Genomic DNA, 17,746 nt, shown 5'->3' with positions numbered 1-17,746 from the left:
TTCGAGTTTCAAACCTGAAGTCTTCAGAAAGATAAGTACCCCGTTGGGGATCCTTTTTTCTTGCTTTAACTGATGTCAGAAAAAATTAATAATTGTCTTGCCTGTGGAAAGCAATTACCTCATAGAGATTTTCATTCTTACTGCTTCACCTGTTTAGGCCCAGACCACGACGTCCCTCGCTGTCGGTTTTGTGCCTTGTTCAACACCTGAACTATTCGTCGTCGGGATATTTTTGTAGTTAAATACTTTTGTTCTCAATCTCCATACTCCGAAATGGCTTCGTTCAGCCATTCGACTACCAATCTTCTGAAAAAGCGTAAGGATAAAGACAGAGACAGACCACATAGGTCCAAAACTGCCGACAACGTTTCCGTTAAGCTAGTCGCCAGTCCGCCAGTACTCAGTGAGGCGCTTTCGCAGCCCCTGATACCCGCTTCTACAGATTTGCAGGCCTCTGCTGAGACCCATTTGGAGTCCAGTATGCCGCGTGATGCTCCGACTATGGAACCTGCGGATGTCTCTACCTTGGATGGGTCCGGAGCCGCTGTGCAGGCATCTGCTTCTGAGGGTGTATTCAGGCCTACAGATTGTCATATTAAACCGACAATTTTGTTTCAAACTAAAAATACCGAATTCCTCAGGCCTAAAGCTCACACTACGCCTAGAAAACCGACGACCAAAGCACATTCTCAGGCCCACATGTCTCAAAAATAAATGATTAGAATGGCTGAAGATGTTATTACCTTAATTAGGGGAAGCCAGCCTTCCCCCTCTAAGAGTCCTAGAACTGATTTTCCTTCTGATTTTTCTTATCAGGAATCTGATATCTCTATTCCTTTTGACTACCAGGATTTACCCTTATCTACTTATGAGGATTCTGATGCAGAGGATTCCATTCCCTCTCCTTCCCCTCCAGAGGATTTTTCTTTTGGTGAAACCTTGCATACCGTTAGGGAACATTTCTGCTGGGAAAGCCAGGACTATTCACAGTCCAAAAAGAGACTTAGCTAATTCTTAAACCTGCCTCAGCACAGGCCTCTAGCTATCCCTCCTGTTCTGGAGATTGTAGATGATGTTTTCCTGGAATCCAGCTTTACCCCAGACACTTTGCCTCCATCTCCCAGGAAATCAGACAGGTACTATAGAGTATATGACTCTCACAAATTCCTCTTCAAGAATCCTACTGTGGATACAGAGACCATTTCCCAAGGACCTAAAAGCATTAAGGCTACTATTGCCAAGAATCCTACCCCTTCTGACAGGGATTCTAGGGCTTTAGACAGATGGGGTAAGAAGGTATATACCTCTAGTACTCTGGCCATTATTGCTTTAAATTGCCAGTTTCATATGTTAAAAGTATCAGCAACATATTATGGGACTACTTAAACAGAAAATGATGTTGATTCCTGACTGTGCTGGACTCAAAGATTTACAAGAGTTAATGCATTCTGCTGACCAAGTTGGTAAAGATACTTTGCAATGGGATTTTGATACTTTAGAAGCATCTTGTAGGGCTGCTGTCACTGGGTCTGTACTTAGAAGGCATGCTTGGCTTAAGGAACAAAATTTGCCAGATCATGTTAAGGTTAAATTACTGGATACACCCTTAAACCAAGACCGCCTTTTTGGCAACAAAGCGGAAGAAGTCCTCAAAAGAATGGAGGAAAAAGCTAAATCTATGCAAACTGTTAAAGATTTCTTACAAGTGCAGCCACCTAGATTCAGTAGGCACTGGCCTTCAAAGAACTGGTCCTTTCCAGTCCCTTCCAGGCCTTCTCAGTCCAAACCCAGGAATAGCAGACCACCAAGACTTCAGTCTCAGGCTATGCACAGATCTAAACAGTGGGGGGCTCCTACTTCCAAAGCAGGGAGTAGTAAGCCACCCCCTAATGGAAAAATTGCACAATGACTTATCCTTAACTCATCTAAGACTTGCTCAACTACTTGTACCTTTAGGAGGAAAGCTCACCCTGCATGCAGAAAACTGCAAATTCATTACCCAAGACAAATGGGTTTTAAACATAGTTTCCCTAGGATACAGATTCCAATTCCACTCTCTATCATCCCCAAGTGGATGGCCAGACCTCCCCCAAACCAGTGGCAGAGGCCCAAAAACAAGTTCTCTCTCTCCTCAGCATCAAGGCTATTCAACCTGTCCCAGCAGAACAAAGGGGACAAGGTTTCTATTCAAGACTGTTCCTGGTTCCCAGAAAAGAAAACTCCTGGCAGCCTATCCTGGACCTGTCTATCCTCAACACCTTTCTGGTGGTTCCAAAATTCAAAATGCTAACTCTTCAACAGCTTCTTCCTATGCTAGCCAAGGATACCTGGCTGGCAACCCTAGACTTAAAAGAAGCTTATTTGCACATCCCAATAAGGAAGACTTGCAGGAAATACCTGCGCTTCAGTTCTCTGCACTTCCCTTTGGGTTATCTACTGCACCCAGGGAATTCACAAAGTGCCTAGCTCCAGCCATTGCATTTTGCAGGCAGAGAAATATTCAGATTTTCCCATATTTGGATGATTGCCTGATTCAGGCAGAGAGTCAGGACTTGCTATTACAGCAGCTGGCATTTGTAAAGAGACTTCTAACCTCACTGGGGTACACCATCAATGAGAAGAAATCACACCTAGTACCCTGCCAACAGATTATATTCCTGGGAGCAAGCTCGAACACAACTTCCCAGATGGCGTTCCTCACTCCAGAGAAACAAGTTTATTTGACAACCTACTTCAACCTACTGGCCACAAAAACCCAGCTATCTGCAAGGAAAATCCTGCAAGCCCTGGGGTTCATGGCCTCTTGCATTCTGTTAATTCCATATGCAAGACTGCATATGAGGAAACTTCAATGGTATCTAAAAAGTCTATGGTGTCAGCATTCTCAGGATCTGGAAACAATGATTCCTATAATCCCTTGCCTAAGGGCAGAGTTCCTTTGGTGGGCAGAGGCCTGCAACCACAACAAGGGTCTCCCTTTCACTCTACCCCCTGCCGCCCAAACCCTAATAACAGACTCATCAGACTATGCATGGGGGGGCTCACATGGCAGGGCAGTACATTCAGGGCAAATGGAACCCAGTACAGATGCACCTGCATATCAATCAAAAAGAAATGTTAGCTGTACAGAATGCTCTGACAGCCTTCAAAGACCTTATTCTTCCAGGACAACTATTGGTAAAGACAGACAACACCACAGTTATGTGGTACATAAACAAGTAGGGGGGAACCCATTCCTACCGACTTTGCAGACTAGTCATGGCTCTGTGGAACACAGCCTTGAGCAACCAAGTGAACCTACAAGCTCATTTCCTGCTAGGCAAACTAAATTCACTGGCAGACGACTTAAGCAGAAATCTGATGGACCCACACGAATGGAAACTGGAACCCAAAATATTCAAGCTCTTGAGGAACAAATGGGGGACTCCAGAGGTAGACCTGTTTGCCTCCTCTCAGAACCACCAATTGAAAAAGTACTGCACCAGAACTCCCCACTGCCAAGCTTGGAAATTGGATGCCCTGTCCTTTACCTGGGAAGGCCTCTCAGTTTATGCCAACCCCCTCTGCCTCTCCTCTCAAAGGTCCTGCTAAAGATCAAACAGGACATGCCAAGGACAATTATGATTGCACCGGACTGGCCACGCCAGCACTGGTACCCCCTTTTGCGTAGTCTGACAGTGCTACAACCATGGCACCTGCCTCTGTCTCCTTCCCTGCTGTCGCAGCAGGCCAGCCAGATTCTGTACCCTCAGCTTCAAACCCTGAACCTTGCAGCCTGGCTAATCCCCTGAGCTCGCCTCTAGCAACCCTCAGTAAGCAGGTGCTGGATGTCATTCTTGAGGCAAGGAGGCCTAGTACTAGAAAATCCTATTCAGAAAAGTGGAAAAGATACTGTTCCTGGAGCCAGTCTCAAAGGGTGGGCACAACGGTGCCCATCTTACCACATATTCTAGATTATTTAACAGAAATACTCCACAAGGGCCTGTCTTTCTCATCAATTAAGATTCATGCTTCAGCCATATCAGCACATTACAATACTGAGCCACCCCTCTTCTCTCATCCACTGCTAAAACAAGTTCTTAGAGGGGCCAAAAATTTAAGACCTCACTGGGGAGCTCCCACTCCAGCCTGGGACCTAATCTTTGTATTGGAGAAACTTACTCTTCCCCCCTTTGAACCAGCTGCTACAGCAGAGTTGAAATGTCTTTCTTGGAAAACAGCTTTACTTCTAGCCATCACTTCTGCAAGAAGTGTGTCTGAACTGCAGGCGTTTATGGCTGTGGAGCCCTTCATTATCTTCCATGGGGACAGGGTTTCCCTCAGGACTAATCCATCACTTATGCCCAAGGTGGTATCTAGTGTGGCTCTGAACCAGTCCATACATTTGCCTACCATTTTCCTTAATCCCCAGAATAAAGGGGAAAGGATACTGCTTTCCCTGGATGTGCACAGACCACTTAGATTCTATCTCTACAGGACTAAGCCTCTCAGAAAATCTGACCAGCTGCTAGTCAGCTTTGCTGTAGGAGCAGAGGGGAGGGCCATTTCAAAGCAAACCATTTCCAAATGGATAGCACATTGCCTCCATTTCTGCTACACGCACCATGGAAAACCTACCCCACAGGGGATAAGAACACATTCCACCAGGGCTGCATCTACATCTACTGCTTTTCTCAGAGGAGTCCCTACTAGGGACATCCTGGAAGCTGCAACCTGGAGCTCTGTACATACTTTCACCAAGCATTACCGCTTGCCTCTCTTTTCTAAATCCAGAGCTGGATTTGCCACAGCAGTCTTTCAGGGCCTCATTATTAGCCCTAATGCTCCTTAACTGCCTCCACCCTTCCTTAGCTTTGGGAATCAACCCAAGTGTGATGACTGCAATAGTGAAACACAAAGAACATAGTACAGTTGTGTGCACTTACAATAAATGTAGATGTTTGAGTGTTTTCACTGTTGCAGTCCTAGTTACCCTCCCTCCCTCCAGCCCCCTGACTTCTCTTCACTTTTATCTACCTTTTTTGTTTGGCATACTTTATATCATGTGTATTTGCTTTTTGCTGGGGATGTTCCATACCATGTAACTGCTTCCTATTGTGGGGGCACCTTACATGTGGGGCAAGAAAAACTAATGTAATGGCGTTGGCTGCATGTTTTATACCCCTGACAACCTGACATCATGGAAGAAGCAACAGCATCTGACGCAGAAATCCCAAGACACTGATATTCAGCCCGGCTGAGGGCTACCTGCAACAGTGAATACACTTGAACATCTACATTTATGGTAAGTGTACACAACTGTACTTCACTTTTTCATCATGCCCGTCAGACGATGCACTCTAATGCGAACGATAGTTCTTTGGCTTTCTGGGTTGGTGGTGGCAGTATTTCAGTTGTCCATATTTGGGGTCATTGTCTTCTTGTTGCAGAGGGACCGGAGTTTTGCCATGGCTATGATTTGTTGGGGGAGGGTTGACAGAATGTGTTTCACAGGTTGTGAGTTGCCCGCAAAGAATGCTTTTCAGGAGTGCATGCATGGTATGACTTTAACAGCCGTCGGAGAGGGTTATGGTAGGCACAGCTCGTACCCAGGTTACCTCCTTTTTTTAGCCCATCAGTCTTAAACCTAAGGCATTCTTTCAAGTAGCCTTACAATTTCCTCTTTAATTTTATACTTAATTACTCAAAAAAAAAAATCATTCTACATATTATCTTTGCCTTGCGGGATCTTACTCTGTAAGAACCATGCATTTATTTCTCTTATTTCAGAAATATATGATTCAGTTAAGTCCGGTTCCTTCAAACAGTTTGCATACTCTTTAACAATTTTTCAACTTCTGTGCCCTTCTGTTTTTGTTGCTAAAACCATAACCTAACAATTGCACTGATTTCTATGCTCATTGGGGTTTGTCTGCAGTCGAGGTAAGGGTAGCATGCACATAGTATTGAGAACAGCACCTAATTGCATCTGTGTCAGGACATAAACCCCCTTTCACATTCACTGAATCATTCAGTACCTTGGATTTTAGGAGGCGGTAACTGGCCATTTCCGCCATTCTTTTTTTTATGGCAGCTCTGGTGAGTAGAAAGTGAGTGTAGTACATCACACATCTCAACTGTACATATTTTCACAGAATGTTCTAATATTAAGGGAAGGTGATTAGGGTCAAGTCTTTTGAGCTTGAAATAATGGCAGACAAGTTCAGTCTTCATACCCTTCAGAACATGAGTGCTAATGCAAACGCTGCATTCCCTGTAGGGAGTGTGACACCTCTATTGCTATCTTGCAATCAAACTTCTGTAGGGGGTGGAACACCTCCATCACTATCTTGCAATGAATCTAGCTAGCATTAGACAAAAAAAAAAAAAAAAAAAAAAGACCGACATTCATAGGAAACCATGTGGTCAGCAGGTGGGGTAAGTGAAGCATACAGAAGAAAACTACCTTCCTGTATTTAGTTGTATTTGCATCTTCTAACTAAAACACCTGGTATAATGTTTAGGATATTTGCTTTACGAACACGGTGCAAGGTTTGAGTCTCACAGGGCTTAACTGATTAGGCTTAAGATGACCTAAAAGGGTGGTTAGCTCAGTACTAATCTGTGGACTTCTGCTCATTTTCTTCTACCTGCAGAGTCTGAAACCTTTATTAGAATATTTTCAAAGGGGGGGTTGTATGGATCTATGAACTGATTAATCTGGGCATGCAGACATGCACCCATACCTGTCAACAGTTTTAGATTTTCACGGAATGTATACAATGACTGGCAAACCAGGAAAGAAGCGTTAAGGAAGACCTAAGGAAGCCCAGCTGGAGGGTGGAGGAGGGATAGAAGTTCAGAAGTTTGAGTTCCAAGAACTGTAGGGAAATTAGGGAGCTTTAACACTCTACAAAGTATTTACTTTTATCGATGCGTGGAGTTAAGTAGTGGGAGGTGGTAGTATAAGACATGTCAATGATATTTCATCTTTCCAGTTAGGGAAATCTCCTTGGGGAATTTGAAGCATGTTTAATTTGCACTTTTTGGGGGATGGGGAAGGGGGCATGCAGTCCTTGTGAATGGGAGTTAATGACGTTGCACTGAAATTTCTTCCATGAGCTGAGCACAAAAGGTAGACAGCGCCTGTAGTCATTCCCTAATTTTGGGTATATTTCTGGTAGTTCTACTCTACCTGCAACCTTTTGACTGTTTCATAGAACAGATACTAGTTTTATCACCATATGTTTGCATGTATCAATGTCATACTTCAGCTTTGGCAGTGAGTTCCATTACTAAGTGCATGCTTCTCAGCGAAAACCTCTTGTAAATTTAGTAATGGTATGGGGGGGTTATGGTAGGTAAGCCTCCCCTTTGACACTGATGCCATGGCAGGCACTGTAATCTGCTGCTTTGGTGGATGCACGGAAGGGTTTCAGCTTTACCCTGATTGTTTCCTCTCTCATCTTAAAGAGGCAGGAATGCTGCTACTTATAATTTAGAACAAGGTGTAAAAGTTGGAATACTTGGTAATGACTCACTAACAACTGGAAGCTCATAGGATGGTTAAAAAGTGATGAGTTTATTTGTAGAATTGGCGAGTTAATGAAATAATATGATTCAATTCTATGTGTCATTGTTTTCAGTAAAATCTTTAACTTGGAATGTATGAAAGACTTTTCAAGGTGGAATTTAAGGAACATGCACTTTTATGAACCCAAATGAGGAATGTTCCTCGAAATGAGCTACACTTGAGAGGTATGATGGTTTTTTACTCATTGATAAGCACCTTAATTTGGTTGCTGGGTACATGTCATTAGAGACGCTTGTGGAACAAAGCAGCACATGGGAGAAGCTGCTATGGTCATACTCTCTAAAGATGAATATGTAATTTTTGTGTAGGAGTGACTGCCTGTGGATATCGTTGTAGCGCTTGTTTACTGAAATGTTGTCAGGGTTGTTTTGTGAAATTAACTTGGCTGTATCTGATTTTGTATGAAATCACAAAGTACCCAGGCATTTTGATATTTAAATTTCCCCTCATCCGCAGTGTACAGGTGTAACATAGTCGAATAGAAGCTCGATTTATTTTCTTTTTTACTAGGGTCATTTAGAAGTGTAGGTTCAATGACTGCTACTTGTGTCATAAAACCGTTTTGCAGCAGTATGTTCCTTCGCTGGCTGTGTAAGGATCTGTGGAGGGACACGGCAGTGCCATATTACTGAGGATAAGGGATGAAGGGTTGGGTAGTAGCTGTGTAGCTGATTAACAAGGTAAGCCTTGGCAGCAGCTGATGCAGTCTTTAAGAAGTTTTGGTGTATGTGGGTACAGAGAATTTACATTTTTTTTTATTTCTTTTGCAGATGGGGAATCATGGAGTTGGCATTCAGTCGTCAATCTGAGGTCGGTCGGTGACCTTAAGGAAGTAGACCCCAAAGGTGATGGAGGGTGTTGCAGTGGATATTACGATCACTACAGTGGTGCACAATGAGGCCACCGATGAGGGAGCAGAGAGTGAGCAACAGTCAGTGGCTTGATGGAAGTGGATTTCAAAGGTAATGGATTCTGCTGGGGTGGATGTTTCGGTTGCTTGAGTGGGGCACAATGAGGTAGTTGGTAACCTTACTTTATTCGGTGCTCATTAAGGCACATCACAGTTGGTGAGGATTAGGGTAGTGTAGGGGTAAGTGAGGAGGAGGTATGTTGGGGGCAGGGCAAAGCAGGGTTGAGGATTATTTAAGGGGAGACTGGGGTTCCTGCAAGTGGGGGTGGAGTCACACTACTCACATGATCATAGGAAATTACTAGGCTATTGGTTCTGGGGCACCTTATGAGTTAGCCAAGTTCAGCCCTTTTTGCCCAAGTGCAGCACCTATTGCTCTTGTCCAAGGAGACATGGGAGGAACACCTGGGGTAAATTTCTGATTATCCATCCAGGTGTTCAAATGGTGTTTGTAGATGGCCAATGCAATATTTGACATGAAACGGGAGTTGTTCCAAAAGGTAGTTATCTTCTAGGAGATGAATTTATTCCTCAAGCGGGTTCTGCTACTGTCACATACCAGGTTAAGGTCTTGAAAACTACTCTCACTTGTACCACTTGAATTATGTTTCGGGCTGATAGGAGGTGATTTGGTACATGTGTAACTTGACAGTACATAGGATATGTGAGGAACTGGTGCTTCATTGTCTACTCTGAAATTAGAAAGCCTAAGCAAGGCATTATTTTGGTATTCCTTGCAGATGTGGGCCATGTTTTAATTTCTTACCAGATGCAAAGGTAACAAATGGAAAAGAAAGCCTTGAATATAAATCCAAGGACAAGCAATGAATTAAGGACATTCAGCTTTTTGGGCTCCTGAGGTTGCATGTCGGCCAGTTTACTTGAGTAGTTTTGTGTGAGGTTTAGTAAGATGGTGCATTGTTTTACCATTGTGGTGCCTTTTGGGGCATTTCAGTGGGATGGCCTTTTGGCAGATGGGTAGGGATGTTGATGGAAAATTGCATTTGCAGACAAATGTGGCATGTGGTATTGGGTTGGGGGACATAATTTGGGGATGCTGGTTTGTGGCTTGCTGGATGGAAGGATGATTGGGGGGATGTTGAATATTTGGAGTTTCATGTTAATCTGACATAGGAGGCTCAGAGGGTGTTGTGGGGGATTAGGGTTCATTTTCATTTGTTTAATGTGGCAGTGGTATGGGTTGAGTTGTTCGTGCTGCTAAAATGCTATGATGGTTGTTTAAATGTCTTATTGCTTATAATGGATAGTTGGTGTGATGCAGAATTGCTATTAAATTGATTTTTGAAAGGAAATCTCATTTGGTCATTATTATATTCATTGGGCGGCAAATGGGGTTGCAGTTTGGCATGATGGTATGCAATTGTCCTTGTGTGGTTTTGAGTGGCATTCAGTTTAGTGTTCTGGTGGTACAGTTGGTAGGTAATGACCTGGGAATCATTACCAAGTTTCTCTTGGTAGTTAGGTAAGTGAGAATTTAGCTAATATACAGAGGTTATGCTAGGTTATGAGATTATGGTTTGTTACATTAGCATTGGAGAGGGACTAGTGGTTTGATTTTAGCTGTTTAAACAATTGGCTACTTTGGCTATTTATGTGATAAGGCTTTGGGAGGTGATGACATGGATTCAGTTTGTTTAGAGAGGATGGAGTACACTGAATGATGTCTGACTTAATGCCTTTTAATGGGCAGTTAGGTTGTTGGAAGTTTGGTAGGAGAGACGGGGAACAGCCTGGTCAGGCTGGTGAGCAGAGAAGAGGGGCAGGCTTGCCCTCTTCTGTTACCCTTCTGGTGTTATATGTTCATTTCAGTGAGTTGGGAAAGGAAAGTACGCAGCTGAATTCTGCTTGATAAGTTAAATAAGCGAGTGGTAGTAAGGATGCTGCTTATTTGGTTGGATGTTTAATTCAATAAATGGTAAATGAAGTGAGTGATGGGATGCTGCTTCATAAGTTAAATAAGCGAGCGGAGGTAAGGACACTGCTTATTTGATTGGATGTGTAATTCAATATATGGTAAATGAAATGAGTGGTGGCACGCTGCTTCATAAGTAAAGTACATGAGTGGAAGCATGGATGCTGCTTACTGGGTCAGGATGAGCGAGGTCACGCTGTCCTAGTTAACATTACATGGATGTTTATGCTGTGATTAATATCAACTATACTATGTGTCAGTTGTAATTAATATTGGTTAACAAAGTTATGTTTATGGAAGTTTAATAAAGGTCATCAAACATCATTCGGTGTGATGTGTCTATTGAAGGGGACCAGGACAAATGAGGTTTGGTAACAAACCAGTTTGTCTAGGGACATCTTCAGGTGGGGGTTGGATAAATATAGTAGTGGGAATTAAGAGGGTAGGAGGATGAAAGGGTTAAGTGGGAATGAGAGATGATTGGGAGGAAATGAGGTAAGGATAAGGAGGGGCTTAAGGGGTTTATGCAAGTGTAACTGGGTAAGGAATCACATTTTGGCATGAATTTGCCACCTGCCCTCCCTTCCCTTTTTTGGTGGAGTAGTGAAGATTGTGCTTATTTTATCAGTCTGGGTAGGGTAGAGAAGAGGGGAACACTTGCCGCCTTCTGTTTCCCCTCTGGCATTGGATGATCATTTCAAAGAGTTGGGAAAGGAAAGTGCAAAGTTGAATGGTGGTTGAAAAGTAAAATAAGCGAGCAGAGGTAAGGATGCTGCTTATTTGGTTGGATGTTTGATTCAATAAGTGGTAAATGAAGTGAGTGGTGGGACACTGCTTCATAAGTAAAGCAAGTGAGTGGAGGTATGGACACTGCTTACTGGGTCAGGATGAGCGAGGTCATGCTATCTAAATTGCTTACTGGGTCAGGATGAGCGAGGTCACGCTATCTAAATTGCTTACTGGGTCAGGATGAGCGAGGTCACGCTGTCCAAGTTAAAATTACATGAATGTTTATGCTGTGATTAATATCAACTATACTATGTGTCAGTTGTAATTAATAAATTGGTTAACAAAGTTATGTTTATGGAAGTTTAATAAAGGTTGTCAAACTTCATTCAGTGTGATGTGTTTATAGAAGAGGACCAGGCCAAATAATTTGAATATGTGCTGTATGCCTACCGGTTTGTTTTAATTACTTTATCAAGCACATTATGTACAGTTTTTTTTAAAAGATGCCACTCATACAAATAACTAAAATGAAACATTACATATTTAATTATCAAATCTGTATAACAAAGCACAGAACAAAGGTTGGCTGTTTATCCAGCATTTGTTTCTTCCAAAGATGGAAACCTATTTACTTGCCTCTTGGTAATTGCAGCTTGCAGGAGGTGTTTGTAGCTGATCATATACACCAGCTGTTCCCTGATCACTGTGGACTGGACACACTTGATATGAGCAGACTAGAGATCCTTGATTTCTAAGAAAATGTTTATTTTATTTTAGTTTAATTTATTTATTAATTTATTCATCCATCCATTCATTCATCTATTCATTCAGCTTTGTTAACAGGGTGAGTAGAGTGATCCAGGGACCCTTTCCCACCCTTACCTGAAACAATAAAAACATGAGTTACATCAATACAGGGCAGAATTAAAGTTAATAAACACTTTCTCTGCATAGAGGGCAGACAGAATAGACATGAATTAATATGTTGCATTCTAAAAATGATAAGGGGAAATTGTGACACACTATATAATTATTTTAACAAAATAGATAAAAAGTTAGAAGTAATATATAGTTTTTGAAAGACTTATTGGCAATATGTATTAAATTTGGGGATTCTGTAGACATTCAAGATTTACAGGGGATTATTACTTCTGGGCAACCTAGAGTTGGTGAATTTACTTTTAGAAGAATTTTAACAGATGTATGTGGGGGTCTTTCATGAGGGCTAAGTAGCAGGAAAAGATGAAAGGGAACGTCAACTCTTTATATTTCAAAGGTAGGGGATTCAGTGTATGTATTTAAAGCTTTAATTTATTTGTGTCTATTTTTAAAGGTTGCCCTTGGAGAGAGCTAATATTTGCAGAGTAAAGGGTATACCTCATGTTAACCATTTTCTCTGAAGCATTTGCAGAATAGATTGCCCATGAAATAGTCTACTAGCTTTTTTGCAGTTACTTATTTTTGTTATATTGGTTGGGAGGTGGTTCCATTTAACTGAGGTTAACTTTGAAAAGCTTTTTGTTTCATCTATAAAAGGATTAAAAACAGGCTGGAGAAAGTGAAAGTGTAAACTTCTTGATCAAACATACAATTTATTCCTGAGACAAGACATTGTAGTTAATTTGAAAGTAAGTGCAGATGGAAATCAATGTTGCTCTTGATGTGTCTAGGAATCATTTGGCATGTTTTACGGTACACCTGTGATGATCACTTCTTGATGTAAAATGTATGACTGTATATTTCTACTGATTATAGTTTGAAGTTTAATAAGTCATGTAGGATGAAAATAGGCAGTGCATTCTCAAATTAAAGGAAAGTCAGCCTATTCGGTCTAAATAACAACACACATGTCCTCTTGATATATAAACCTGCCGCCATACCAGACTTTAGAATAGAGTAGAAGTCTTGCCTAGCCGGTAACTGGTTTTACAACTGAGGGGTTACTTCCATCTTTTTTCAGTCTGTGTGTTTCTCTTCTGCTGCTCTCAAAGCCCCATCTTGTATCAAATGTCACCTTTCATATTTTTCTCAGTTCCTATAATTACCCAGGGCACACTCCTTTATCTGTTAACAACTGTCTTGTGGTTCTGGGGTCCTTCTTTCACAATCATTTTGCCATATTCTATTTTTTGTTTTAAATCCTACCTCCTCCTGTATGTTCATACCAGGAAATCCATCACTTGTTATATTAGTTGACCCACAGTCTGTCCCGTTCCTTTTTATTCATCAAATCTCTTTTTGCTCTCATTTATAAAAAGTTGATTTTTTTTATCTTTTGTTCTTATGTACACCCTCTACTCTTTTCCACTGGCAAAGGGTAGCAAATACATATTTGCACTTTGCATGCATTAAAAAGATAGAACACCATGTTTTCTGTTAACAACATACATCAGTGTCATAAACATGCATGCATCTTCTAGTATTCTCTTTCTTCTTTTGCTCACACACACACACACACACACACACACACACACACACACACACACACACACACACACACACACACACACTCTCACACACACACACACACTTAAAAAGCAGAAATCAAGTTATCATATTTTCTTACTCTTGTTGCTTTAGCCACACTGAGCAATTCCTGCTCAGAATGATTGCTAAAGGCAGATAAGCTTTGAAAATGAGACTGTGTCATATTATGAACTAAACATATTTACAGTGCGTCTGCATGGAAATTTTATTTTAAGATGATAAAGCTTACTAAATCTAAATGCCCATATTTAAGATAATCTAGTATCACTGGGTAGTCATATAACATGTTGAAATTCACTCAGCTTAAAGGTAAAGCTTGAGAAAATTGTAACGTTTTGTCTGATATTAGCCACGTATAGTTCAGCTTGTTGGTTGCTTCTCCAGTTTTGCTAATAGACAAATCATATGCATGGTGTATAGGAAGGTTTATTATGTAATTTTCTGTTTTAGGGAGCAGATGTAATTGAACAGATCCTGCATACAATCAGTAAATCTAGTAACCTGGAGTATCTGGTTCTGGAGAATACTGGACTCAAAACGTAAGAGAGATGTCAGTTTTTTGTTGCTTGTTCATTCGTTTTTTTCTTAGTTGGTCTACCTGATTTATGATTTTTCTTTCCCTGTTATCAATCAGCTGAGCTTGGTTCTATTCTTATCTTACCATGCTGTGTTTCTTTATTTGTTGCTGTTTATCAGGAATATTACTATATGAAGGTAAGTACTAGTGCTCTTGATGTTTCTGCAGTCAGGCTTTTCCTACATTTAATAAAGAAGGTACAGTTATTAAAAAGTGTTTCTCACAAAATGCTATCTACCAAAAACACAGAACAGTGATACATCAGAAAAAAAGATGTGCCAGAACTAAAAAAAAAAAAAAAAAAATTAAGCAAGAAAAGAAAACTTTAATATTAAACTTTTGTTTTCTTGCACTTTTTCTAGTCCTGGCACATTTTTCCAGTGGATCACTGTTCTGTGTTTTTAATTACTGTTTTATTTTCAGCGACTGCAGATTTTCTCTTGGTACAGTGTTATCAAGAGAATGTTGATAAAAGTAGTAGATTATTATATTATTTTCTTTCTCCATCTCAGATTTCCATTATGTTTGGCTGCAGTATAACATCAGGTTTTCCTCAACTTTAGGTATGTAGTATATTTAAGCATTGAGCCCTCATGTCATTAAGTTTAAAATATTAATTTTGACCCATATTTAAATACCATCTTTGGTTTTATATATATATATATATATATATATATATATATATATATATATATATATATATATGTGTGTGTGTGTGTGTTCTTCGTGTTTCACTGTTGCAGTCATCACATTTGGGTTATCTACTTGCAGTAGCCTCAGTCGGCCTGATAAACAAAGTCTTGGGTCCTACGTCGGTTGCTGTCCCTTCTTCTGTGACGTCAGGTCGTCAGGGGTATAAAACATGCAGCTGACGCCATTACATCAGTCTTTCTTGTCGTGCGGTGCCCGAAGCAGAAGCAGTTCACAAGTGCCGGTCAGCCGACTTATGAATTTTCGTTTTAGAGTTTCAGAACCGAAGTCTTCAACTAAAAGCTAAGTACCCCACTGGGGAAACTTTTTCTTGCTCTAAACCGATGTCAGTAAAAGTAAATAATTGTATTACTTGTGGAAAGCAAATACCTCATAAAGATTTTCATTTGTACTGCATTCCTTGCCTAGGCACTGACCACGACGTATCTCGCTGTCAGTTTTGTGCCTTATTTAAAACACGAACTATCCATCGTCAGTATATTTTCGCTTCTAAATATTTTGGTGCTCGTTTCAATTATCCTGATATGTCTTCGGTAAGCCATCCAACTACTGACATTCTGAAAAAGCGCAAAGATAATGACAGAGACAGGCGCCTAGGTCTAAAGCTGCCAATAATGTTTCTCCTAAGCCAGTCACCAGTTCACTGGTACTCGGTGAGGTGCTTTCACAGCCCCTGATACCTGCTACTTCAGATTCGCAGGCATCTACTGAGACCCATTCGAAGTCTGGTATGCCGCAAGATGCTTCAACTGTGGAACCTGCGGATGTCTCTATCTTGGATGGGTCCAGAGCCGCTGTGCAGGCACCGGCTTCTGAGGATGTATTCAGGCCTACTGACTTGCGTATTAAACCAATGCCATCTTCTTCTTCAAGGGCTATAACCCGAACCATGCCTAGAAAACTGATGCCCAGACCGCATGGTCAGGCCTCTATGCCTAAAAAACAAATGATAAGAATGGCTGAAGACCTTATTACTTTAATCAGGGGAAGCCAGTCTTCCCCCTCTAAGAGACCTAGGACTGAGTTTGCTTATGATACTTCTGACCAGGATTCTGAAATTTCTGTTTCCTCTGATGACAAGGATTTACCCTTATCTACCTATGAGGATTCTGATGCTGAGGACTCTATTCCCTCTGCTTCTCCCCCAGAGGATTTCTCTTTTGGTGAAACCTTGCATACTCTCAGGGAGCATTTTCATTGGGAAAGTCAGGATTTCTCTGATTCTAAAAAGAGGCTTACGGATTTCTTACTACTGCCCCAGCACAGGCCTTTAGCCATACCTCCTGTACTAGACATTGTTGATGATGCCTTTTCGGAATCTAGCTTGGCCCCTGACTCTTTACCTCCTGCTCCCAGAAAACCTGATAGATATTACAGGGTCCCTGACTCTCTCAAGTTCCTTTTTAAAAATCCTACTGCGGATCCTGAGACCATTTCACAGGGACCCAAGGGTATTAAAGCTACTACTGCCAAAAATCCTACCCCCTCTGATAGAGACTCCAGGGCGCTGGATAGATGGGGTAAGAAGGTATACACTTCTGCAACTTTGGCCATTAGGGCCTTAAACTGCCATTTTCATATGTTAAAGTATCAGCAGCATATTATTGGATTGTTTAAACAGAAAATGATGTTGATTCCTGATTGTGCTGAAAATAAGGATTTACTGCATTCAGCTGAACAAGTTGGAAAACATACTTTGCAATGTGGTTTTGATTCACTAGAGGCATCTTGCAGGGCTGCTGTAACTGGGTCTTTACTTAGAAGGCATGCTTGGCTTAAGGAGCAATCCTTGCCAGATCATGTTAAAGCAAAATTACTGGATGCTCCCTTAAACCAGGACCACCTGTTTGGCAACAACGCAGAAGAAGTTCTTAAAAATATGGAGGAAAAAGCTACATCTATGCAAACTGTTAAAGATTTTTTTACAAGTACAACCTCCAAGGTTTAGTAGGCATTGGACTTCCAAGAATTGGTCCTTTCCTACCTCTTCCAGACCTTCTCAGTCCAAACCCAGATCCAGCAGAGCTCCCAGCTTCAGTCCCAGGGTACGCACAGGACTAAGCAGTGGGGGGCCTCCACTTCCAAATCTGGGAGTAATAAAACTCCCCCCTATGGTAAACTGTCTCAATGACTTCTCTTTAAAACTTCCAAGCACTTCTCAACTGACTGCCCCTTTGGGGGGAAAGATTGCTCTTCATGCAAAGAACTGGGAATTCATTACCCAAGACAAATGGGTTTTAAATATAGTGTTCCAGAGATACAGATTTCACTTCCACACATTACCAACACCAAGCGGATGGCCAGATCTACCCCCAAATCAGTGGGCAGAGGCCCAAAAGCAAGTATTTTCTCTCTTAAGCATGGGGCTATTCAGTTGGTACCAGAAGAGGAAAAGGGACAAGGTTTCTACTCGGGACTTTTCCTGGTACCCAGAAAAGACAGTTTATAGCGTCCTATCCTGGACCTGTCTACTCTAAACACCTTTTTGGTGATTCCAAAATTCAAGATGCTGACTCTTCACCAGTTGCTCCCTATGCTAGGTAAAGATGCCTGGATGGCAACACTAGATTTAAAGGAAGCATACCTGCACATCCCAATCAGGGAATTTTGCAGAATATACCTACGCTTCAAAGCAGGCTACACGCACCATCAGTTCTGTGCACTACCCTTTGGCATATCTACAGCACCCAGGGTATTCACAAAGTGTCGAGCTCCATTCATTGCATTTTGCAGGCAAAGAAATATTCAAATATACCCATACCTGGATGATTGTCTAATTCAGGCAGAAAGCCAGGACATAATTTTGAATCATCTGGCCTTTGTACA

At 41.5% G+C, this 17,746-nt stretch overlaps 1 protein-coding gene across 1 annotated transcript in view; it reads left to right on the top strand.

Annotated features, from left to right (window-relative positions):
• CARMIL3 (capping protein regulator and myosin 1 linker 3) overlaps positions 1-17,746 on the top strand; it is a 3,552,770-nt gene that overhangs the window by 2,499,311 nt on the left and 1,035,713 nt on the right. Inside the window, exon 10 of the mRNA XM_044058175.1 lies at positions 14,083-14,171. Coding sequence (XP_043914110.1) covers positions 14,083-14,171 — 89 coding nt within the window. The remainder of the gene's footprint in view (positions 1-14,082; positions 14,172-17,746) is intronic.

The sequence above is a fragment of the Protopterus annectens genome, chromosome 16.part0 (assembly GCF_019279795.1).
Source record: "Protopterus annectens isolate FY-2018-M chromosome 16.part0, PAN1.0, whole genome shotgun sequence".
Taxonomy (NCBI): domain Eukaryota; kingdom Metazoa; phylum Chordata; order Ceratodontiformes; family Protopteridae; genus Protopterus; species Protopterus annectens.
The sequence above is the reverse complement of the archived record's forward strand: the minus strand, read 5'-3'. Positions and strand labels throughout refer to the sequence as shown.